Source organism: Onychomys torridus, chromosome 2 (assembly GCF_903995425.1).
Source record: "Onychomys torridus chromosome 2, mOncTor1.1, whole genome shotgun sequence".
Lineage (NCBI taxonomy): Eukaryota > Metazoa > Chordata > Mammalia > Rodentia > Cricetidae > Onychomys > Onychomys torridus.
This window is the reverse complement of record NC_050444.1, coordinates 158,945,798-158,970,984: the sequence shown is the minus strand read 5'-3', so window position 1 is coordinate 158,970,984 and position 25,187 is coordinate 158,945,798. Positions and strand designations below refer to the sequence as shown.

At 44.1% G+C, this 25,187-nt stretch overlaps 1 protein-coding gene across 5 annotated transcripts in view; it reads left to right on the top strand.

Moving 5' to 3' along the window:
• Nucleotides 1-25,187, top strand: part of Vps13d (vacuolar protein sorting 13 homolog D) — a 229,558-nt gene that overhangs the window by 24,420 nt on the left and 179,951 nt on the right. For 4 of the 5 annotated variants that reach the window (XM_036179301.1, XM_036179300.1, XM_036179298.1 and 1 more), the window contains exons 7-21: nt 511-615; nt 1,480-1,650; nt 1,992-2,092; nt 3,715-3,883; nt 6,187-6,288; nt 6,449-6,650; nt 7,187-7,366; nt 8,457-8,587; nt 9,381-9,456; nt 9,849-10,019; nt 11,033-11,163; nt 13,951-14,083; nt 16,245-18,455; nt 19,756-19,907; nt 23,421-24,452. In XM_036179301.1, the coding sequence (XP_036035194.1) occupies nt 511-615; nt 1,480-1,650; nt 1,992-2,092; nt 3,715-3,883; nt 6,187-6,288; nt 6,449-6,650; nt 7,187-7,366; nt 8,457-8,587; nt 9,381-9,456; nt 9,849-10,019; nt 11,033-11,163; nt 13,951-14,083; nt 16,245-18,455; nt 19,756-19,907; nt 23,421-24,452 (5,067 nt within the window). The remainder of the gene's footprint in view (nt 1-510; nt 616-1,479; nt 1,651-1,991; nt 2,093-3,714; nt 3,884-6,186; nt 6,289-6,448; nt 6,651-7,186; nt 7,367-8,456; nt 8,588-9,380; nt 9,457-9,848; nt 10,020-11,032; nt 11,164-13,950; nt 14,084-16,244; nt 18,456-19,755; nt 19,908-23,420; nt 24,453-25,187) is intronic. The other variant, XM_036179299.1, reaches the window with a different exon arrangement.

Genomic DNA, 25,187 nt, shown 5'->3' with positions numbered 1-25,187 from the left:
GAGTATTGGTACTATAGGCATGTGCCACCACCACCTGGCTGATATTTGCAGATATTTTGACACTCCTCTGCCCAGTGATATTTTCTGTTTGTTTGCTCCTAGCTTAGATATCCTTCCACTGCTTCTTTTATGTAATTAAAAATATTTGTCCACATTGGTGTTGCTAGCTGGTTGGATTTTGTTTATCTATTTATTTATTTTTAAGGCAAGGTCTTACTTTGTTTCCTGGCTGTTCTGAAATTCACTGTATAGACTAGCTAGCTGTATTCTTGAACTCACAGAGATGTACCTGCCTTTGCCTCCTGAGTGCTGGGATCAAAGATGTGAGCCATCAGGCCTTGCGTGGATGGAGTTTGAGCTGTAGGAGAGTGGACTGTTCCTTCGGTTTTGTATCCCTTGCACCTTGCAAAGTGTCTGATGTGTGATATTTCACACTTCGTTAGTTGAGTGGACAACAAATATACCCAGGATTAAAGGTGGCCATCCTTTTTTCTCCTCTTTCTCCCTCAGGTACAGAAACTAATGCGAAAAAAACGATTAGATGTGGCTGAGTTTAGTGTCTACTGGGATGTTGATTGCACTTTATTGGGGGATTTGCCCCAGGCGGAGTTACAGGTATGTTCTGGCCAGGACTTTAGTGTAAGATGGTACCAAAGACATGTGGTGCAAAGACTCTGATTTTCAGGCTGTAGTCCCTGGATTCTCCTTCTACAAGCATCTTTGTTCTAGAGTCTGCCTGAGATGCTTATTGTGTCTGCAGGTTTCAGATGCCCTGTGGTGGCTTGTGTATTTTAACTTGGATCGGGTTGCCTGGTAGATGTTTTTATATCTTTTTCATGTGAAGTTCTGCCTTTTTTTAAAAAAAAATTAATATTTATTTATTTTTGAGACAGGGTCTCTCTGCATAGTCCTGGCTGTCTTAGAACTCACTATGTAGACCAGACCAGGCTGGACTCAAATTCACAGAGATCCTTCTGTCTCCCAAGTGCTGGGATTAAAGGCCTGCACCACCACACCTGGCTAACATTCTGTTTGTAAGATGTGTCTGTGTGTCCTATTTCTTGCTTCTTACTGCTGTGTGCCCGTGGCACACTGGAGTTAGCATTTTGTTGGCCAGTAGGTCTCAAACATGAAAATTTCAAGTGAACAGAGCAGCTTCTTTAAGAGCGACTAGCCTCCTGGGGTTTCTCCTTGAATATCACCATGGGGATTCCTTTTAAGACACATGGATAGATACCATTACTGTTTGGAAAGGACTAAGGAAAAGCTTAGCTTAGTGTTTTTGTAAAGAAATTGTAGGTCCTTTAGTGAAATGGAGAAAAATGATTCATTTCCCCAACTCCTGGTGGCATAAGGTGGATTGGGTAACAGTGATGCTATGCCACAGCCCATGGCTTAGTTTCACCATTCAGCTTAAATTCCCAATGTTGTAGAAAGTAATAGCCAGAAGGAAGGTTGGTGTGTATTCTTGTGACACAGGAGGCCATGGCCAGAAGCATGGAGAGTCGCAGTCACCACTACATCCTGGAGCCTGTGTGTGCATCCGCCCTCTTGAAAAGAAACTGCTCCAAGGAGCCTCTGAGGTCCCGGCATAGCCCGAGGATTGAGTGTGATATTCAGCTGGAGACCATTCCCTTGAAGCTGTCCCAGGTACTTTTCCTCCAGAGTCTCAGACCCGTTGCTGGAAGCTGGAGTCAAGGAAAACCACCCTGCAATGGTGTCCTCAGCATTGTTTCCCTGCGGGCCAGAGTCTGATAGGTGCAAACCCAAGTGGCATCACATGGTGCAATTGGGTTCATGTCCACTTAGTTTCAGTTTGGATTGGTGTTTCTAAGTACTGAGCAGAGAACATCGGAGAACAAGTAGCCTGATGATGCTTTGGTCACTGAACTTCAACTTAGCAGACTGAGTTGTTCCTGTTAGATGGAGGTCTTGACTGAGCCAAAGAATGAATTCTATCCTAATCTAGTATCTCTTACTCTTTAACAAAGCTGCAATACCGACAAATCATGGGATTCCTCAAGGAGCTGGAGCGGAAGGAGAGGCAGGTGAAATTCCGGAAGTGGAAACCAAAAGTGGCCGTGTCCAAGAAGTAAGGGCACCTTTGCATATTCCCCATAAGTTCATTTTCCGGCAGCATGCTTTCCTGTACACAGATCAGAAACATGACTCCCATCCTTTACATGTGACTGGAGAAAAAAGGGCAGTTGGGTTAACTTTGGTAGAAGTAGTTACATTTTAAAATTCGTGAATGTGTTACCTATGAGGAAAGAGAAATAATATCTGGGACAAAGTGGGGCCTGAAGTGTCTGTTGTTATATTGATTTTTCTATTGCATCTCTGTTGAGGTAAGAACCACTCTTAGATTGAGAGTAGTGAACCTCAGAAGATCCTCGCTGTCACTTAGCAAGCAGATTGTTCTTGTTTAGTGATGTTGGTTATTCTCTGTAGCACTCTTTTTTTTAAAAATTATTTATTTATTTGTATATTCATCACATAGACAGTGTTCTGCATGCATGTAATGTCTGCATGCCAGAAGAGGGCACCAGATCTCATTACAGATGGTTGTGAGCCACCATGTGGTTGTGGGGAATTGAACTCAGGACCTCTGGAAGAACAGCCAGTGCTCTTAACCTCTGAGCCAGCTCTCCAGCTCCTGCAGCACTCTTCTGATCTCCTTTTGTCTGTCTGTCCTCCGGTCTGTTTGGCCCACATTAAGTAGGTTGTGCTCTCTGACTTCCAGAGCAAGCATCAATCCTCTTTCTCACAAATATTTATTTTAAGAATTTTTTTTTTTGTTATTATATATACTGTTTTCTGCCAGCGTGTGTCCTTGCAGGTTAGAAGAGGGCACCAGATCTCATTACAGATGGTGTGAGCCACCATGTGATTTCTGGGAATTGAACTCAGGACCTCTGGAAGAGCAGTCTCTCCAGCCCACAAATACATTTTAATTTAAATTATGTTTATGTGTATGTAAGTGATTGTGTATTTGCATGGTGCAGGAGCCCACAGAGGCCAGAGAAGGGCCTCACATTGGAACTAGACTTAAGGGCTGATGTGAGCTGCCTGATGTAGTTGCTGGAACTGAGCTCTGGTCCTATGGGGACACTCTGTCCTGTTTATTTTGGTGTATCCCTGGATGTTCTGGAACTCACTATTCAGACTAGACAGTCTTTAGACTCTCAGATCTGCCTCCCTTTGCCTCCCAAATAATGGGGTCAAAGGTGTGTGCCACCATACTCAGCCTCAGTATGTGCTCTTAATTGCTGCCATCTTTCCTGTCCCATAAATTCTCTCTTCATATTATAATGATACATGTGACCAGTCTGATAAGTAAACCTTTTTAATGATCTCACTTGTTTCTATGTATGTCCTTAGAAACTCAGTTAAATCTGTAGTGGTCAAGTCCATGGTAACTGTCTCAAGGTGGTGTTTGCCTTTCTGCCAGCAGCGATTTCTTCCTGGGGAGGGATGCTCTGGGTGAGGCACCCTGGTCACATGCTGTGGTATTATTATACAGTGTAATTCAATGTCTTTTTGGTGACAGAATCACTCTTCTGCCCATCAGGTCAGTGTTAAAATGGACCCAAGACAGAGACCAAGGCTGATTTGAGAAATGTCTCAGGAGTCAGCAGAGGTCTAGGTTGTCCTGGACCAAGAGCACTGAATTTTTTATTGGGAGGAGTAACATGTTGTCATGGATTGTTGCAGCTGTCGAGAATGGTGGTATTTTGCCTTGAATGCTAACTTGTATGAAATCAGAGAGCAGAGGAAGTGTTGGACCTGGGACTTCTTGTTGCATCGTGCCCGAGATGCTGTGTTTTACACTGACAGATATTTCAACAAATTAAAAGGAGGCGTGTTACCTGCAGAGGACAAGGTGAGTGGACCTCTTGCTTATTAATTTTTCTTTATTTGTTTGTTTGGATTTGAGACAGTGTTGTGTGTAGCCCAGGCTGTCCTCAGACTCTAGTAGCTGAGGCTGATTTTGAACTCCTAATCCTCCTATTTCTGTTTCTGTAGTCCTAGGATTATAGGCATGAGCCACCACACTTAGCTAAGAATATTTTCTCACAGACTGAGAAGATACAAAATCCCTTGCTGGAGGCACAGTTTTATAGGCTAGTGTTGGGCTCAGTAGAGTAGGGACTCCTTGGGAGGTAGTGAGCCTCATCTTGGCCAGAAGTGTTTTCCTGCTCCCCGAGAAGAGCCATCAATCAGGTGAGAGGAAGCAGAAATGGCCATGACCCTGCCAGACCCCTCCTGGTACAGTATGTAGTTCTGTGCATGCAGTTCAGGGAGACTCATGGAGTCACCAGTGTTTCTTCCAGTGCCGCACCTAGTCTAACTGTTGGTCTGTAGCTAATTTCTGTGGACATTGGCCTATATTTTCTGTACTCCTCATTGACTTGATTGGCTTTTGGTGGTAGAGGAAGCCAAAGCCAGTGACAGAGATGAGAAGGTTAGCCTTAGCTGAGTTATTTGTGGCCTAGGGTACCCCTTCCTGGGTCTGCCTGCCTTCTTCTCCCAGGAAAAGGAAAGGCAGTGGGGCTGCTTTGCTCCATAATGGCTTTGCCTTTGTGAATGGCTCAGACCATTCTCTATGTTTTGGCTAGGGTTATTTCTAGTTTGTTCCTGTAGTTGACCTTCATGAACAAAAAGGAATAGTTCTTCACTGGATGGTCCCCAGGGGTCCTGCTTAACCCCTGAGTTCTTATCCATCCTGTCAGCATGCTGAGGCCATAGCCCCCTCTTGCATGTTTCTGTCTTCAGTGGTGTCTGACATAGATACGTGACAATGGGCACCTTGTGAAAAGGATGGACTAGGTCTGTTATTTGTTCTGCATGGCTTTTCCTGAAGACAAAGGCAGGGCATTATGAGGAGGAGGAGGAGGCATCTGAATCAGAGCTGAGGTGGCCAGGTAGCTGTGGGCACGTGCTACTAGTGTGTTCTATAGTATTTTTTTTTTTTTTTTAAACTCTGTGGGTCTGCCACTTAACTTCCAAATAATGACTTAGAGTCATTCTTTCTTATGAATGCTCGGCCTTAGCTTGGCTTATTTCTAGTCAGCTTTTCTTAACTTAAATTATCCTGTCTATCTTTTGCCTCTGGGCTTTTACCTTTCTCTAGTCTATATGCCTTTCTTTACTTCTTACTCCGTGGCTCCTGTATAGCTGGGTGGCTGGCCCCTGGTGTCCTTTCTCCTCCTTTTTTCTCCTTCTAGTTAGTCTCTATGCCTGCCAGTCCCACCTATCCTTTTTCCTGGCTAGTTATTGGCTGTTCAGCTCTTTATTAGACCAATTGGGTGTTTTAGACAGGCACAGTAACACAGCTTCACAGAGCTAAACAAATGCAACATAAAAGAATGCCGGGCGGTGGTGGTGCACGCCTTTAATCCCAGCACTCAGGAGGCAGAGCCAAGTGGATCTCTGAGTTTGAGGCCAGCCTGGGCTACCAAGTGAGTTCCAGGAAAGGTGCAAAAAGCTACACAGAGAAACCCTGTCTCGAAAAACCAAAAAAAAAAAAAAAAAAAAAAAAAAAAGAATACAACACATCTTTGCAGCATTAAACAAATATTTCATAGCATAAATGAATGTAATACATCTTTAACTAATATTCTACAACAGTGTTCTTCTAATGTTAGGAAATCAGACATTATTTAGGATAGTGATTTTACTTTCTTAAAAAAAGTGACATAATAGTTGTCATTGCTACTCTTTAGTAGCTAGTATGAAACATGTTGAAATGACCACACCCTTGCTAATTGTGAATATGAAAGAGCTAGGGCCTGATCACACATACTGTGTGAGCTTGGCCTTCAGTTTCCTCTTGGAAGGTAGGGACAATGATAGCTGCTTCCCTTGATCGCCCAGGTTAATGGAGCTAATGTGTAATGTGATTTGTGACTGCCAGTGCTGTGCAGATCAGGATGCCTCTGCTGAAGACAAGAGTATTCTCATTTCTCTTCCTGCTCCCACTAGTTCTAGTGGGGTTTTTGAGAACAAGTAACATCTGCTGGATTGTAGGGAACCCCATGTAAGCCAGAGGCAGCTCTCTTGGCATTGGTCACTCATTGGTCACTGCTTCTCAGCCTTCAGAGAGGCGCTGGGGCTAGTGTATTGATGAGGATGGTTCACTTTCTGTAGCTCTGCAGTGTCTTGGTTTCATTTTATTCCAAACAGGAGGAGATGTGTAGGATTGAGGAGGAACAGAGCTTTGAGGAATTGAAGATTCTGCGTGAATTGGTTCATGATCGATTTTATAAGCAAGAGGAGCTAGCAGAGGTGAGAAATCTGTTTAGAAAGGATCATTCGGTCCCAGAGCACCCTGAGCCCTTCAGTGTCAATATGCTTGCATTTCTGTCAGGGCACATGGCCACTGATGGCATATCACAGCCTGTATCTGTCTGTGGGTTTTCATGTCTGCCTCTTTGTGATTTCACAGAGTCTTCGAGAGCCTCAGTTTGATTCTCCAGGAGCCTCACCTGGTGACCCAGATGCCAGCGGAGGCAGTGGGATGTTGCAGTACCTGCAGTCCTGGTTTCCAGGGTGGGGCGGCTGGTCTGGACAGCAGAGCCCTGAAGGGCAAGTGGTGGAAGGGTTGTCAGCTGAGTCACATGAACACTGGACCCCTGAAGAAATTTTGGGTATGCTGGGACCCGGTCTGTACCTGCTCTCTCAGCCAGAGTGAAGGGTTAGGTGCTAAATGTCATTCTGCTCTTCGTAGAACAGCTGAAGAGGTCATTTCTAGACTTAACCAAGTGAGATGACATTTGAACAGCAGTTTGTTACATAGAGGTAGAGGGAAGACACTCCATGGCTATGGTCATTTGTATGTTATTGGGCAGATCTGAGTGGCAAACATTGCCAGAGAACTAAATCTGAGCTTGTCCACAAACTCTGAGGCTTGATGGCAGTCCCGAGGCCCTCTCTAGGCCTGTGCTGTCAGTGTGAGCCCATCGAAACAAGGGACTATTTAAGTTAAATTGCAGTAGCCACATCAACCACATGTGTTACGCTGCCTAGTAGCCACATGTGGGTAGTAGATGCTGTCCTTCAGTCACCTATGTCTCTGGGTTCTTGCCTAAATAAGGGAAATCTGGCTTAGCAGCATCGTCCCAGTCAGGGCGCCTGCTCTTGCTCTCCATGTTTTCTCTTAAGCCTGTTCTCCCTCACTGTGTAGGCACCGAGGAGTTTTTTGACCCCACTGTGGATGCCTCATGTATGAATACCTACACAAAGCGAGATCACGTCTTTGCCAAGCTGAACGTGCAGCTACAGCGAGGCACAGTGACTCTCCTGCACAAGGAGCAAGGTGCCGCTCATGCCAGTGAGAGTGCTTTCATGCAGCTTGAGTTCTCAGGTATTGCTCAGAGTGAGCTCTGCCCGTCTCTAGGGCCAACACACTGTCTGTTTTCGTCATCTGTGGCAGTTAGAGTCTGTGAGAAAGCAGATGCTGGAGAGATGCCTCAGAGGTTAAGAGTGCATACTGCTCTTGCAGAAGACCCAAGTTTGATCCTCAAAATCTATATCATAAGGGCACCAAGAGGTTTGTCTTAGTTAGGTTTCTATTGCTGTGGTGAGACACTATGACCAAAAGCATCTGGGGAGGAAAGGGTTGGTTTGATTTACATGTCCGTATCACAGTATGTCATTAAAGGAACTCAAGGCAGGACCTGGGGCGGGAACTGAAGCAGAGGCCATGGAGGAGCATTGCTTACTGGCCTGTTCCTTCTGGCGTGTTCAGTCTGCTTTCTTAAATATTCGGGTCCACCTGTATAGCACGAATCTTAAAGGGTCTTAAAGCAAACCCGGAGCCAGGTATTGGGGTGAACACTGAAAGATCAGAGAAACAGAACAAGCCACATCCAACTTTTCCTCACCAACTCTGCAGCTTCCAAATGCAAACTACTTCCTGTCTATCCATGCCTTTAATATGCCTTGCTTTTCTGCCCTCTCATTGGCTCTTAGCCCAGCTACCTCACTTCCTTGTCACTGTCTGTTTGTACAGACCTCTAGGTCTCTATGGTTGGTACTGGGATTAAAAGCGTGTGTCACCACGCTTGGCTCTGTTCCCTAGTATGGCCTTGAACACACAGAGACCCTGTCTACTAAGTGATCAGATTAAGGACATGTGCTGCCTGATTTTGTTTACTTAAAATGGCTGGCCTTTTCCCCCTGATCTCCAGGCAAGCTTTATTTATCAAAGCATAAATAAAATATCACCACATTTCAGCACAAATAAAATATCACTACACATCTGCCCAGGGGTAGCACCATCCACAGTGGACTGAGCATATGTGTGTGTAAGTATGCATATGTGTGTTCAAACTTCATGGAAAAATACTTCCTACTGTTAAATAGTTCTCTTTAAAATATAGCCACTATTTCTAGATATAAAGCACATTAGGACTTATATCATAATGCCATTTCTTATGCTTATCTTTTTATAGATGTAAAGCTTCTAGCAGAGTCTCTTCCTCGAAGAAACTCCTCCTTGCTTTTAGTCCGGTTGGGTGGACTGTTCCTCCGAGACTTGGCGACTGAAGGAACCATGTTTCCTCTCCTGGTCTTCCCTAATCCGGTATGTCCTACCATGGCGTGGCCAGCGTGTGTTGCAGTGGTATGGCTAGCACCTGTGGGTGTAGGTATATTATGCCTGTTTTAGGAAATCTGAAGTCCTGTCACCTGAACTGATTTTGACATTTGATCATTGGAGACAGACTGGGACTAGGTCCTTTGTTGACCTTGTTAGAGAGAAAATGTTGGTGAGTTGTGTGGCTCTGCCTCTTCCCTCCCTATGCTGTAGCCATTATAGAAGTGTCTGTCTACCTGGGGATAATGCCAGGAACACCTGCTCTCTGCATTTCATGGTTAATAGTTGAGTCCTTCCCATGTCTAACAGCTATGCTCACAACCTACTGTAAATGTGAAATTTCATCTTTCAAGGAGCCCAAAAGAGAACTGCCTTAAGTCCTTTATATATGTGCAATTTTATATGTAATATCCTTTACCAACTATGGGATCTTCAGTCTTATTAAGTGGTCAAAGACATAGTCTAAATAGCTGAATATTTACCCATTTACTCTGTCTGTACTTCTTTTTGAATGTTCTTAGAGAGTGTGGGAGGATGGACTTAAAGTTTGAAAAGTTATGAATACTTAGTATTCATCTGGTAATCCATTAGATGCACTGGGTACCACATAGCATATTGTCAGCTCAGGGAAATGGTACAGTAGTGTATGGATTGGGTAAAACTCAGTGTGAAGGGGGTTTGAGTCATATGTGCAAAGAAGTAGCAAGGTGTGCAAGGTGAAGGGGCAGTGTACTGTCCCTCTTGCCCACTAAAGCATTTTTTTGTATATTGTGTTTAATAGCAGAAAGAAGTTGGCCGAGTTTCACAGTCTTTTGGTCTTCAAACTGCATCAGCAGACAGAAGTGATCAATATCCTGGTAAGTTTTCATATGCTCTGAAAAGAAATCATTATTATTGATTGGTAGACTTTGATTTCTGTTCTGTGCATAGTGGTTTGCTAGGTGGATCCATGTCACACTGTGAGGCAGCCTGGTACTCTGCAGGTGGGACTGTTTCTCTGGTGTCACTAGGGTAGCTTTGCAAGGCTAGCCCTGGGTTTGCATTAAGGGAATAAATACAGTAGCCTAGCTGTCATAATTCCTGTTAAAAATTAAGAGTCAAGACTCATTAGGCTTTATTTAAAAAATCTGCATAATTGTGAACTGATTAGAAAAGAATTTAGAAAATGTCTATTTCCCAGAATACTTTGCAGGCCTGTGTGGGTATAGTGGTTGTTTTTGTTGTGTTCCACTCTTCGTTCTTTCTTTAGCTGCAGACCCAGACAATCCCGTCTTTGAGATGCTCTATGAGAGGAATCCAGTGCACAGCCAATTTGAGAGGCGGCTGCATGTCAACACAAGGCCTCTGAACATCATCTACAACCCACAGGCTATTAAAAAAGTGGCAGACTTTTTCTACAAGGGAAAGGTTCATACCTCAGGTTAACTTTTTTTGTTTGTTTGATCCTTTGTTACCTTTGGGGAAAAAAACTCCTCTTTTGAGTCATTGCTGGTGCTCTGGACAAGGTTTTAATGTATTTTGATGACCTGGTATTATGGCAAGAGCTGCAGAATAAGTGACAGGATTGTGGTAGACACCAACTGAGTGTCCTTTGCCAATGTCCTTCCCATGTCCCTTTAGGATGCCCTTTTTCATCCTTCATCCTGGGATGGATGGCAGTTTATTTGGCAAGCCAGGATGTTTTAGCTTGATGAACTAAGGTGGAATGTTCAAGAATTTCTTTCTAGATGGCAGCATCTCTGGTTTTTTTTTTTTTTTTTTCCCTCTTCACTTGATTTAGACTGTAGGGTTCTAAGTATTGCTATTGATGCACTTATGACTTTATTCCTCAAGGAGGGTGAGACAAGTGCTTTCACTGACAGGGAGGCTTGTGAAACAGTAACATTTTCTTTGTGTACATCCTTCCTCCTTGCCCACTGTGAAGCTCTTGTAGTCTTTTGACAGTTGTGAGGCTTTTCATATCAACAGTAGCCGTATGTGACCTGGCTGACATTTCTCCTTCAATATAATATTCTGCTTTATCATGATTTTGAGATACAGCAGTTTGGGGTTTTCAGACGTGTTTTTAGGGATTCTAATAAGGTAGGCACCCTCCACGTACCTCCACGCCCTTAAGGCTGTCCACTCCCCTGCCTTCCTTCTCCTGGCTGTCCTATGAAGAGCTGTTTGGGGCTGGGCGGTGGTGGCACTTTAACCTTGGCACTTGGGAGGCAGAGGCAGGTGGATCTCTTAGTTTGAGGCCAGCCTGGTCTACAGAGCGAGTTTCAGGACAGCCAGGGCTCCACAGAGAAATCTCTCTGAAAAACAAACACAAGATCTGGTTTTGTCACTGACTACCTTTTCCACTTTGGTGGATCTCCTGGGTGCGAGCAGAAGCAACAGTAGCCCAGCTACTTGCAAATTCTGACGTCTTGTGCCTTTCCAATCTTGCAGGTTTTGGTTATCAGTCTGAGCTTGAGTTGAGGGTAGCTGAAGCAGCTCGAAGACAATATAACAAGCTGAAGATGCAGACCAAGGCTGAGATCCGACAGACTCTTGACCGATTGCTCGTGGGAGATTTTATTGTAAGTAGCCTTGCGTGATTCTGTTTGGGGGTGGGAGAGGCAACCATGTTTCCTGACAAGTTCATGACCTGTAGTAGATAGGCTTGCTTGTATCAGTTATGTATGCCAACTAGGTGAGTCAAAAAAAAGGGGAGCCGGGCGTGGTGGCGCATGCCTTTAATCCCAGCACTTGGGAGGCAAGAGGCAGGCGGATCTCTGTGAGTTTGAGGCCAGCCTGGGCTACAGAGTGAGTTCCAGGAGAGGTGCAAAGCTACACAGAGAAACCCTGTCTCGACAAACAAAAACAAAAACAAAAAAGGAAAATGTATAATTATATCTATCATAAAACAAACAGCTCATGTCTTTTCTATTAGTAGTTCATTTAAGGAAATGAACATTGCTGACCAGATCATGTTTTCCTTGCTCTGAGGGTAATTTTAAGATTTGCCTGAGTGCCTCTCCAGACTAATCTGCAGGTAGTTCACAGAAGAACCTTCCTCTTACTGTTTTAAAAGGTATTCAGTAGAACAATGCTCTACTTGTGGTAGTGACTTGTGCTGTGTGCCCAGCCAACTCGAGGACACCTTGAATAGAGAGAGCCAAGAAGCCGCTTCACTGTCCAGAGCGACAGTTTCTGACTCTGGGTGTGGTAGTGCACTGCCCAGGCATGGCAGTAGATGGAGCTGTTAGACAAGTGTGGCTCTTGTGAATGCTGAAGGTTGGCAGTGATGCTCCAAGTCAAATGCCTAAAGACTTGTGGTGGGGGGATGGGTAATTAATTAGTCTTATTTTCCTGTGTGTGTGTGTGTGTGTGTGTGTGTGTGTGTTTCAGAATAAATTACAGCTATCAGTGCCTTCCTGTTATCTTCAAAAGAGGGTTCTTTCTTTTTTTTCTTAATTTCTATTACAATTTTTTCCTACAATACATTTTGATCATATTCTTTCTCCCTCTCCCAACTCCTCCCAGATCCTCCCCACATCCCTACCCATCTAACTTCATGTTATTTCTATCTCAAAACAAACAAACAAAAAAAAACCCCAAACAAATGAAAAGTAAAATAAACACCTAAATAAGACAAGACCAAACAAAACAAAAACACACAAAAAACTATGGAATCCGTTTTGTGTTAGCTCACTCTCTTGGGCATGGGGCCCACTGTGGATGTGGTTGATATACCCAGTGACACTCTATTGGTTTAAATATTAAGGCAACTCCATGTAGTTAAAAGGGAGGTTTATTTTGTGGGGTAACTTACAAGTGAAGGGATAGGTAACAGGGTCTGGGAAAAGTGAAGCACAGTCCGGCGGTGTTCCCTGGAGAACTCTGCTCCATCTACCTCCAGTGTCCAGGATCTAGGAACCAAGAGAACCAGACCATCAGGATCTTGGGTCTTCAAGGGTCCTCTCTCTGCTCTGCCTTGTAGGCATGACAGTTACTAAAGCCTCATTGAGGGTGGCATTTCCAGTTCAAAGCTGAAACAGCTACCTATTACAACACTCCACTAGAGAAAACTTTTCCCCATTCCCAGCAGATATCACTTGCAAATATCTTCTTGGTTGGGGGTGGGACTTCTCAGTGATGGGCTTTTGTCTGGTTTCAGTCTTTGCACTTCTAGTGGGTATTGTCAAGTCTCTGTGTTCTTATGTATACTGGTCCTGTTGTGCCTGGAAGACTATTTCCTTGGCAGTCATCTGCCACCTCTATTTCTGATAATATTTCTTCTGCCTCTTATTCCATATAAATCCTTGAGTCTTGAGGGGAGGGTTTGATGAAGACATCTTCTCTAGGGTTGGATGCTCCAAAGTCTCACTTTTTGCATTGTCCAATTGTGGGTTTCTGTGTCAGTTATCCATCTATGCAAAAAGAAGCTTCTCTGGTGAGGTTGAGTGATGCACTGATACTGTGAGTACAGCAGTGTGACATTAGGTGTCATTCATTACTGTGTTCCTCTAGCAGAGTACTAGTAGTAGGTTTCCCTTAGGGCTCATGATCTGTCTAATCTCAGGTTCTTGGCCACTTTTGCAGTGTCAGGTGCGGGTTTCTGATTACATTTATATAAAATAGCCTTTACCACATACATGAAATTGAGGCAAATTTTAATCAGAAAGAATTTACCAATTCATAACTTGCTGTATTATTTATATTACAAATATTAGAATGCGTATTTCCCTCAGGATACTTTAGCATGAAAGTTTATTTATATATGTTTTTTTTTTTTTTTTTTTTTGGAGACAGTTTCTCTGTATAACAGCCCTGGCTGTCCTGGAACTTGCTTTGTAGACCAGGATAGCCTTGAACTCACTTAGATCCTCCTGCCTCTGCTTTCCAAGTGCTGGGATTAAAGGCGTGTGCCACCTTGCCGGGTGAAAGTTTATGATTACCAGTGTCTATGAATAAATAAAAGCATACATATTTCAATGTTGATTTGTATTTCATGATTTCTTCAATACTTCACAAAGTATTAAGCCTTGTAAATTACAAACAAAAGCCCTCTTAAGCTATCAGTCAGTACAAACAACTCCTCAGATTAATAATTTGCTAACTTTTCCTCTCTACTTCAAACATCTACCTGTGGTAGTGTCTTCAGACATGTATAACAAGTCTAAGTGTCTTGTGTTTCAGTCCTGAGGCCCGGCATCCTGGCTGAGGTTTCAGGAATGTTTAGACACCTCCAGAAAGCTGCTTGGCAGTCACAGTTATTAGTGATAAAATGAAGCAGCCCAGGCTAGCCTTGAATTTTGGTCTCCTGCCTCCTGAGTTTTAGGGTTAGAGCAGGTTTACAGCTGAGTTTTATTTTGCCTTTACAGGAGGAAAGTAAGCGGTGGACTGTTCGACTGGACATTTCTGCCCCTCAGGTGATATTTCCAGATGATTTCACCTTCAAGAACCCGGTGCTGGTTGTTGTGGATCTTGGAAGAATGCTTCTGACCAACACCCAAGGTGGAGTGTCAGCGTATGGTAGCAAACCTGCCCTAGTGCATTGGTCTGTCTGCGCTTCACTAAGGAAAGCTGGGCAGAGTTTCCTAACATTTTTACACTCCGAAGTTTGGGGTCTGGAGAGGTGGCTCAGTGGTTTTACAGAGGACCTGGGTTCGGTTCCCAGCACCCACATGGTGGCTTATAGCCATCCTCAATTCCAGTTCCAAGGGATCCAACACTCTCTTCTAACCTTTCTGGGTACCAGGCATGTATGTGGTGCACAGATATGCATGCAGGCAAAAACACTGGGAAAACAACAAACAAACCCCCTGAAATTTCACTTGTTGTTTCTTTAATATTAACGAGATACAATTCACATTTCAAAATGTCTAGTTCTTAGCCGGGCTGAATCTAAACCCACTGGCAGTCTCTAACCCTCTTCCCTCCGTTTTGACAACCAAACTTGATCTGTATTTGTCTGTTCTAAACATTTCATGCTTGTGGAGCATTTGAACACATTGCCTTTCATGTTAGGCTTTTTAATTTAATTTAATACTTTAAAGGTTCATCCATGTTGGGGTGTGTGTGTGTGTGTGTGTGTATGTGTGTGTGTGTATGTATTATCACACTCCTTTTTATGGCCTTTACTAGTCCCTTTATGAGTATATCAAATTTTATTTACCTGTTCTTTGTTAGTAAACATTTGCAGCACCCTCCCTCCCCAAGCCCGGAAGCTGCTGTTTGAATAGTAGCACTGCCGACAGGCAGCTCATGTGTCTGTGGAGACACGTCTTTAGTTTTCTTCCATTCTCACCCACGAGTCGGGTTGCTGAGCTGTGTGGCAGCCTTACAAGTAACATTTTAGGGACTAGCGGATCACTTCCCTGAGTGGCTTATTTGCTCACTGGTTTGTGAAGATTCTAGTTTCTTCGTATCTTTCTTGTCACTTGTTACCTGACCATTGGATTGCAGAGATCTTGGGACTGTAGAGGAGTATCTTCCTGTGGCTTTCTTTATCTTTCTATGTGACATTCTACACCATAATAAACATTTCCTGATTAATACTTAGTGCTAGAGATAGAAAGTTCATTTTTTATTTTTAAAATGTTATTTACTTATTGTATGTGGGGGGGGGCGTGCATGTCATTGCACATGTGGCAGTTAGAGACAACTTTGTGCTCTTGGTTTTCTCCTTTCACCTTTAAGTGTCAGATAATGATATTGTGTAAAACAAGAATATTCTAGAAGGGAAACAAAATGGCCACTACAACAAGGGAGATGTGTATAAATTTGGAGAGTGCCATAAGAGAGTTGTGCGCAGCCCTGCCAGTGACAAGGTGCAAAGATGTTGGCAGTAGCTGGTGGCCTCAGCACCCAGCATGAGCTTGGGGACTCTCATAGCTCTACGTTTTTACTCTTTGTGTTTGGTTTTCAGTTTAGTATATAAGTTCACACTGAGTGAATAGCAGATACACAATGTTGCTCTTGACATTTCATCCACTCAGAAAACCTCAGCTTGGTGGAAGTGTTCTTTTTCTTCTTCATCTCATTATCATCATTAGCAGCAGCAGCAGCATTATTATTATTTGTTTTTTGAGACAGGGTTTCTCTGTGTAGCCTAACTGTCCTGTACTTGCTCTGTAGACAAGACTGGCATTGAACTCACATAGATCTACCTGCCCCTGCCTCCCCAGAGCTGGGATCAAAGGTGTGTGCCACCACTACCCGGCTATCATCATCATCATCATCATCATCATCATCATAATTTGAGGCAGGGTCTCTCTATTTAGGTCTAGTAGGTCTGGAATTTACTATGTAGACCAGGCTGGCCTTTGACTTACAGTGATCTGCCTGCTTCTGCCTCTGAAGTACTCAAATATTTATTATGATGGAGTTCTCAGGGCTTTATATTGATGTCTACAACTTGTTGAGATTCTTTTTAAATATTTATTTTTTAATGTATATTTGTATGAGTTTACATGTACTACATGTGTGCAGCAGCCTGAAGAGGCCAGAAGAGGGTGTCTGATTTCCTGGAACTGGAGTTACAGGTGGTTGTGAGCTGCCATGTGGATACTGGGAAAGTTCTCCTAAGCTCTGAGCTGTCTTGTAATAAGGGAAGGAGGGAGGGAGGAAATAAGAGACATTTTACTTACTGTCTTTTCATTTTCCCTTATAAAAGACTCTAGGAGGAAAAGTGGAGATGGGTCAGCCTCTGAAGAGAATCAGTTCAGTGATGAAGAATATAAGACCCCTCTTGCCACACCTCCCAGCACCCCCCCTCCGGAGACCAGCAGCAGCAATGGGGAGAAAACGCCACCCTTTTCTGGAGTGGAATTCAGTGAGGAACAGCTTCAGGCTCATTTGATGAGTACACAGATGTACGAGAGGTACTCTTTGACGTTCATGGACCTCCAGGTCATGGTGGGGCGAGTAAGAGACAACTGGAAGCGAGTGCAGGACATAGATGTGGGGCCGACACACGTGGTTGAGAAGTTCAATGTTCACCTACAGTTAGAACGTCGACTGATTTACACGTCAGACCCCAAGTACCCTGGGGCTGTACTCTCAGGCAACTTACCAGACTTAAAAATCCACATCAATGAAGACAAGATATCTGCTCTAAAGAACTGCTTTGCTCTCCTCACCACACCTGAAATGAAACCCTCTGATACCCAGATCAGAGAGAAGATTTTCCCCCAGGAAGGACCTCGTGGAAGCTTGCAGGATTCAGTTATGAACTTGACCCAGAGCATTGTGATGCTGGAGCAGCACACACGGGAGGTACTGGTGGAGTCGCAGCTCCTTCTAGCAGAATTCAAGGTGAACTGCATGCAGCTCGGTGTAGAGAGCAGTGGCCGCTACATCTCTGTGCTCAAGGTGTTTGGCACCAACGCCCACTTTGTGAAGAGACCGTATGATGCAGAAGTCTCTTTGACTGTTCACGGGCTGCTCCTGGTGGATACTATGCAGACTTATGGTGCTGATTTTGACCTTTTGATGGCTTCCCACAAGAACCTGAGTTTTGATATTCCCACAGGAAGCCTCCGGGATAGCAGGGCGCAGTCTCCTGTCCCTGGACCTAATGTGGCCTTCCTAACTGATGTGGCTACCCTCAACAACCAATCAGCCACTAGTGTTTCCCTAGAGAAAATTCTCACCAAAGAACAAGAGTCCCTCATTAAACTGGAATATCAGTTTGTGAGCTCAGAGTGCCCGTCCATGAACTTGGACAGCACACTGCAGGTGATTTCCCTTCAGGTCAATAACTTGGACATCATTTTAAACCCAGAGACAATTGTGGAGCTCATTGGTTTCCTTCAGAAGTCCTTCCCTAAGGAAAAGGATGACTTGAGCCCTCAGCCTCCGATGACTGACCTGGAAAGAAGCTTTAGAGAACAGGGTACACTCCAGTCGACATATGAGCAGAACACAGAGGTCGCTGTGGAAATCCACAGACTCAACCTCCTACTGCTTCGGACAGTGGGGATGGCCGATGGGGAGAGGCAGGGCAGGAAAATCGCAACGGCCAGTATTGGTGGCACCAAAGTGAATGTGTCGATGGGCAGCTCCTTTGACATGAGTGGTTCCCTTGGCTGTTTGCAGCTCATGGATCTGACACAAGAGAATGTGAAGAACCAGTATGTCGTCAGCATTGGGAATTCCGTAGGCTATGAGAACATTGTCAGCGACATTGGCTATTTTGAAAGCGTGTTTGTCAGGATGGAAGATGTAGCTCTGACCGAAGCTTTGAGCTTCACATTTGTTGAGAAATCGAAACAGGAGTGCTTTCTCAACCTGAAGATGGCATCCTTGCATTATAACCACTCTGCTAAATTCTTGAAGGAGTTGACATTATCCATGGATGAGCTGGAAGAGAACTTTCGCAGTCTGTTGAAAAGTGCAGCCACGAAAGTCACCACAGTTTTAGCCACCAAGACTGCCGAGTACAGCGAGATGGTGTCACTCTTCGAAACCCCGAAGAAGACCCGGGAACCCTTTGTCTTGGAGGAGAACGAAATCTATGGGTTTGGCCTTCCGTCCCCTCGATCAGACACTGTGAAGCTCATCTTGAACATAAACATCGAGTCCCCAGTTGTGTCTATCCCTCGGAGGCCTGGGAGTCCTGAGCTGCTGGTGGGACATTTAGGACAGATATTCATCCAGAATTTTGTGGCAGGAGATGACGAATCCAGAAGTGACCGCCTGCAAGTGGAAATCAAAGACATTAAACTCTATTCTTTGAATTGCACTCAGCTGGCAGGCAGAGACAGTGCTGGGCCTGAAGTTAGTCGGACGTTTTACCCACCATCTGGGTCCGTCAGTGCCAACAGTCAGGAGGAGGCTCATTTCACACGACATGATTTCTTTGAATCTTTGCATAGAGGCCAAGGTGAGAAGCAGAACTGAGTTGAGTATGTGTGGAGGTTCTCAACCCAGCTCCTGTATATGTGTCCCTGAAAACAACTCAGCCCCTTTTAGGGTTATATCTGGGTAATGTGTGAAAAATCATAGTGGTGTTTTAATTAGCTTCATGAAGGGCTGGCACGGTTTTACTTTCTCTTTTTGGACAAAATACGAATGTACTTTGGAGTGTTGCCCTTTGAAGTTGGCTGAGTGCTGCTTTCCAGAGCTGCTTCAGGGAACGGTTGTGGTCTGGCCTCATTTCATATGATGCTTCTATTCTTCGTTAAATACTGCAGCCCAAGGTAGCTAGCGCAAGAGATAACGTAAATAGAAAAGAAAACTTGGTCTGGGTGGTATGCACCTTTCCTGCTCTGCCATCTTCTAATTGGGTCAGTGCAGGGTTCAAGGAATGATGTTTTCATGTTTGAGGAATGATGTTTTCGTGTTTATATTCTGGATGCAGACAGTTAGACCCACACAGTCCAGCTACAGAATCAGGGAAGTTCCAGAGACTGTTTATTGGTGAAGAAACTAATGCCTTTGAAAATATCTGTGGTTCTCAGAAAGGCCTTCACTGATTCATTTGAAATTTAGAGAGCCAGCCTCTGGCCTGAGTGTGCTAGGCGTGCACTTGACCACTACTTCATTTCCATGCTTAGCAAACAGTTCTTTTCTCTGTTTGGAATAAAGCGTTCAGTCAGAAAGATGTCTTAAGGCATAATGATAAGGCTGTGTCTGTCTCTGAAAGCTAAGGATGGAGGCAGTCTGGTTTGGAAAACTAGCTTTTATGACTAAGTAATGTAAGGTAGTCCGTGGACTGACTTAATGTTTACCATATCATATACATTTTAAATTATATTTATTTGGTGAGTGTGTGTGTGTGTGTGTGTGTGTGTGTGTGTGTGTACACTACAGTGCTGTGTATGGAGGTCGGAGGACAACCTGTGGAGTTGGTTCTCTCCTTTAGCCATGTAAGTTCCGGAGATTGAAATCAGGTCGTTAGGTTTGACAGCAAGTGCCCTTACTTCACCTTTGAGCCATTTTTCCAGCCAATAATATTTCATATTTTGAAGCTGCCAAGCAGAAAATGTCATGAAAATACCTTCTTTTCTCCCATCTTGTGGTTCTGCTTGCTGTGAGTGTTGGTCTCAGCCATAGACTCAGTTGCCAGGCCAACCTGCCATCAGATAACCCCTGGGCTTTATTTTATATACAGGACACTTGATCATCAATAACAAACCAGATATTAGTGTTCATGGTCTGTCATTTTTGTTCACTTCTGCCAGCCTTTCATATCCTGAACAACACCACCATCCAGTTTAAACTGGAGAAGATCCCTATTGAGAGAGAGTCTGAGCTGACTTTTTCTCTCAGTCCAGACGAGCTGGGGACATCCAGCATCATGAAGATTGAAGGAAAATTCGTCAACCCAGTTCAGGTAAACAAACACAAGATTGATTTTCAGGTCAGGGCAGTTGACAGCCCATCAGATTGTGTTCTCTGTCTGAGATGCGGGATACCTGATGCTTTTTAGGTTTTGGAACTTTATGTATTTGGGACATTTGCAAACTTTTATGGTCAAGCATCTCTGATCTCTAATTTGAAGTCTGAAAGGCTCTTAGGTTGGAAACCTTTTGAATGTTGTATCAGCTATTAGAAAGGTTTCAGGGGTATTTTGGATTTCAGATTAGGGACATTTAGTTGGTGTTTATTTATTTAAGTTTTATTTTACGTGTGTGAGTGCTTTGTGTGCCTGTATGGAGTGCACTGTATATGTGTCTGGGGTCCAAGTAGGCCAGATGAGGGTGCCTGATTCTGTGCAACTAGAGTTAGGGATGATAGTGAGCTACAATGTGGTTTGGAATTGAACCCAAGTCTTCTGCAAGAGCAGCAAGTGCTTTTTAGATTTATCTATTATTTATTATGTGCCAGATCTCATTACAGATGGTTGTGAGCCACCATGTGGTTGCTGGGAATTGAACTCAGGACCTCTGGAAGAGCAGCCAGTGCTCTTAACTGCTGAGCCATCTCTCCAGCCCAGCAAGTGCTTTTAATTGCTAAGCCATTTCTTCAGCCCCATCCATATTTATTTTATATTTGTATTGTATATAATACTGAGAGTATAATGGTATATATTTTTGTGTATTAAGCATTGGAAGGAAAATATGTAAATTCAAGGAAATAATCATTAATGCATGTTCATGTTGATAACTTATTCTAATAGATGTGGAACATCTGTGTAGCCCAGGCTGACTTTGAATTCATAATCCTCCTGACTCAGCCTCTTGAGTGCTGGGATCCCTCAGCAACATGGGATCCTTTTGCCATGTCATTTTGTCCCTTGGCAGTGGCTTTCTTCATGTATCACAGAGAAAGAAAGTGGATCTCTAATCCCATGTCCAAAAACCAGTTGCTCTTTCTCAGGAGGACATAATTCTCACCCCACTTTGTACACACTTGGACTAGACTGTGGAACAATGTGATTTGAACCATTAGGCTTGCCCTCTCTGAATTGAGTGTGTGTGTGTGAACTGTGTATGTATCCTTTCTCCTTTTTAACAGGACTAGAGGGAAGAGTACGATTAGGAAACATGTGGACTCAGGATCTTAGGACAGTGGAACCTCTGTCATGCTGTAGTTGGTCCCAAGTTTGTTTTTTAGTTGTTCTTAAGTAAACCAGGAATACGTATCTCTATCTCTGTTGGTATCAGTAGCTCCTAGGTGTGGGTCTTTGGGCAAGAAACCTTCCCCCAGCGTGCTCTCTCTCTCTAACTTAAATTTTTTTTATTCTATATGTATGAATGTTTTATCTGCATGTGCAACACATATGTGTCTAGTGCTCACAGAGGCCAGAAGAGATCATTAAATTCCTTGGGACTGGAGTTAGATAGTTGAGAGTGTGGTTGCTGGGAATTGAACTGGGGTCCTCTGTAAGAGCATCCAGTGCTCTAAACTACTGAGCCATCTCTACAGTCCCCCTTACTCTCTTTTATTGAGACAGGACAGGATCTCATGTAGCCCAGGTTGGCCTTTGACTTGATGTGTTCCTGAGGATGACCTTGAATGTTGGATTCTCCTGTTTCTGCTTTCCAGTACTAGGCTCATTCTTTTTAATGAGATAGTTTGGGACAGGGGCAGGTGAAATGATTTAGTAGGTAAAGTGCTTGCTATGAAAGCGAGACAACCCAGGTTCCATCTTTGGAACCTACATAAGGTGGAAGGAGAAAAACTTCCTAAGATTATACTGTGACTTCTGCACATGCTGTGCATGCACACACACTTGCACTGTACACACAAGGATAATAGACATTTTTAAAAAAAGAGACATTATAAGGCAAATCCCAGGCTTTATTCACTTCATCTTGTTTATTTGGAATGTGTTTCTCTGAACTGGGTGTCTCCATGTATTGCAATGGCTTTTGAGTCTCAAGAATGTCTTCACTTTGGTTTGTTTGCACTGGGAGCCAAGCAAGGTCTGTAGATTGCAGTTAGATGCTATGTCTTTAGGTCTTTAGGTCTCTCTGCCCCATCTGCCATGCCATAACTCTGTGTGGACACTGGTCAGTTGCCTACAGAATGGCCTACATGGTGCATTGGCTGTTGTTTCTGTCTTTCTGAACATGTTTCTGCCGTGAACTACACAGGCGCCTCTGGATTCTGGGTCTTTTCTTGGCTCAGCTTCTCATTTGCCTAGAACTTCACAGGTGCTGTCAGGCACCTCCGGTTACATTATATCTGTCACACATGTCTACATTTGATGAGGGTGTGTAGGTGGCAAGAGCCTGATCTCTCACTTGTAAAATTCCCTGTCAGTCATTTCTCTTGCTTCATTCCACTAATGAACTCTGTGGGGATGAAGATTAAATTAGAGGTTATAGAACGGTCACTTTCCAAGTCTGTCAAAATTTCTGTAGCTATGAGTTGGAATTCCTCTGTTAATTGCCCTTAATTAGTAAAAAAGATGTACTTGAAAATATTTTTAAATAAGAAATTCTAACTAAAAGAGAGTAAGACGCCAGGGGTGCAGCTCAGTGACAGTGTTTGCCTATCGTGCACAGGGCTCTGGGTCCCACCCCAGCCCCAACAACGGAAACTGTAAAAGAGAAAAAACATAATTGCAGATCAGATCATTGTTTGAAAAGCATTAACCATTGTTTGTCCCACTGACTGCTGATCTGTTGTAGTTTTTTTTTTTTTTTTTTTTCTCTCCTCTCTCTCTCTGAGACAGGGTTTCTCTGTGTAGCTTTGGAGGCTGTCCTGGAACTCACTCAGGAGACCAGCTGGCCTCGAACTCACAGAGATCTGCCTGCCTCTACCTCCCCCAGTGCTGGAATTAAAGGGGTACACACCACTGATCTGATCTGCCTGGCTGATCTGCAGTAGTTTACAGTCTTGTTTTTCAGTCCTGTGCTGTGCCCACATTAGACTTTTGGAAGTCTTTTCCTTGCTTTCTGCAGTTATTTCGTGTGATTAGAAAGAGTGGCTTTGCTGACTTGAGCATACAAGGAGCACTCACTGCACGTTGATGTGTATAGATTATTCTGCAGGGGGTAGGAGAGCCTTGTGAGTAGAAGTGGATGGGAAAGAAGAAAGGACAGAAAAGAAATGATGGTCCTTGGTGCCAACTAACTAAAGCCTCTTGTTACACATAGACATACCAACTGGGAGTGTAGGGTCTGTGTGATAATAATAGTGTTGGAGGGGGACTGGAGAGATAGTTCTGCGGCTAGGGCCACTTACTGTTCTTCCAGAAGACCTGAGTTAGGTTCCTGGTATTCATGTTGGGCAGCTGCCAGCTGCCTGTAACTTCAACTTGGTGTACTGGGGGGAAGGGTCCTGGCTCTTTTAACCTCCATGGGCACCTGCATTCCTGTATACCCCCCATACACAAAGTTACAAGTAAATTTTAAAAGATGGTTCTGGAGTAACTGGTTGTTCCCTTTGAATGTAGGTGGTGTTAGCCAAGCACGTGTACGAGCAGGTTTTACAGACGCTGGACAATCTTGTGTACAGTGAAGATCTGAATAAATTTGCAGCCAGTGCCTCATCCTCCCCCTGCCCTAACTCCCCCCTGCCCCCACTCAGCTCCTGTGGAGAACCTTCTGTGGAGAGGAAGGAGAACGGCTTGTTCAGCCATTCCAGCTTCTCCAGCACCTCTCAGAAGTCCTTGTCTGTGAAGGAAGCCAAAGCCTTTACTCAGATTCAAGCCAACTTCTGTATATCGGAGTTGCAGGTTCAGCTGAGTGGTGACCTGACTTTGGGGGCCCAAGGGCTTGTGAGCTTAAAGTTTCAGGATTTTGAGGTGGAGTTCAGTAAAGACCATCCGCAGACCTTATCCATTCAGATTGCCTTGCGCTCACTCCTCATGGAGGACTTATTGGAGAAGAATCCAGACTCCAAGTATAAGAGCCTGATGGTGTCTCGAGGGGCTCCCAAGCCATCTAGCTTATCACAGAAGGAGTATCTTTCCCAATCCTGCCCTTCGGTATCCACTGTGGAGTATCCCGACATGCCCCGGTCTCTCCCTTCCCACATGGAGGAAGCTCCTAACGTCTTTCAGTTGTATCAAAGACCCATCTCCACATCTCGGAAAAAGCAAAAGGAAGTTCAGGACAGCAGCTACCCCTTGACCCCACCTCCTTCTCCCACAGTGGACGAGCCCAAGGTGCTTGCTGGAAAGAATAAATTTGACGATTCCTTGGTCCACATCAATATATTCTTGGTGGATAAAAAACACCCAGAATTCTCTTCTAGTTACAATCGTATTAACCGGAGCATCGACGTTGACTTTAACTGCTTGGATGTGCTAATCACCCTGCAAACCTGGGTGGTGATTCTGGACTTCTTTGGGATTGGCTCCACTGCAGACAACCACGCCATGAAGGTGCCGCCTGAGGGCCCTCTACAGAACGTGAAGTTGGAGTCCAGCGCTGCCATGGAGTCTGAGCTCCAGGAGCCAGTGAACTCCAAGCTAGATCTCAAGGTATCGTTATCCTCTGAAGATGAGTTTGAATCCTATCTAAATGTGAGCATTTTACATTTATCCTGGAAAAGAGTTCTCATTGACTGAGGGCTGTGTAGTCTGTGTCTGGCTGTTGAGAAATATGGACATTCGTGACATCAATGTCTTAGAAAGGGCTTTGTTGTAAAGCCCACCTGGAGGAAGAGGGAATATGTAATTTAAGCAGCCTGTCTTCCTCCGGGAATCCTTTCTGTTTCTTTAGCTTCTTTCCTCACCGTCCATCTTCTGTCACAATGTGAGCGGTGTTTGGTGCATGGTAGCAGCTTCTGTGTTGGCTTTCTTATTAGCTCCCCACCCTCTCACAGCATTATTGGCTGTTGGCTGTCACTAGGCTCACTGTAGGCTGCCATGGAATGCAGTGTGCAAAGTTAGATTGTCTGTTGGAATCCTTGCTTCGCACTGGAACCTACAGCGGTGGTCTTGGGTGAATGAGGGAGTTTTTTCACTAGGAAACTGGGTGGTATGCTGCAGTGCCTATAGAGAGGGCGGTCTCAGGCATTACATGAGATTAGTGTGAGACCCTCCACATGGTATGTGGCACATAGAAGCATCCAGTGAAAGGTTGCTGTTACAGTTTTTATTATGACATGGATTGCCATGCTTGTAACTTAATCTTGATATTCATATTGTAAATATTAAAAAGTAACCTGTAAGGTAGCATTTTAAGGCATTCTGCAGTCTGTGATGGAACAGTAG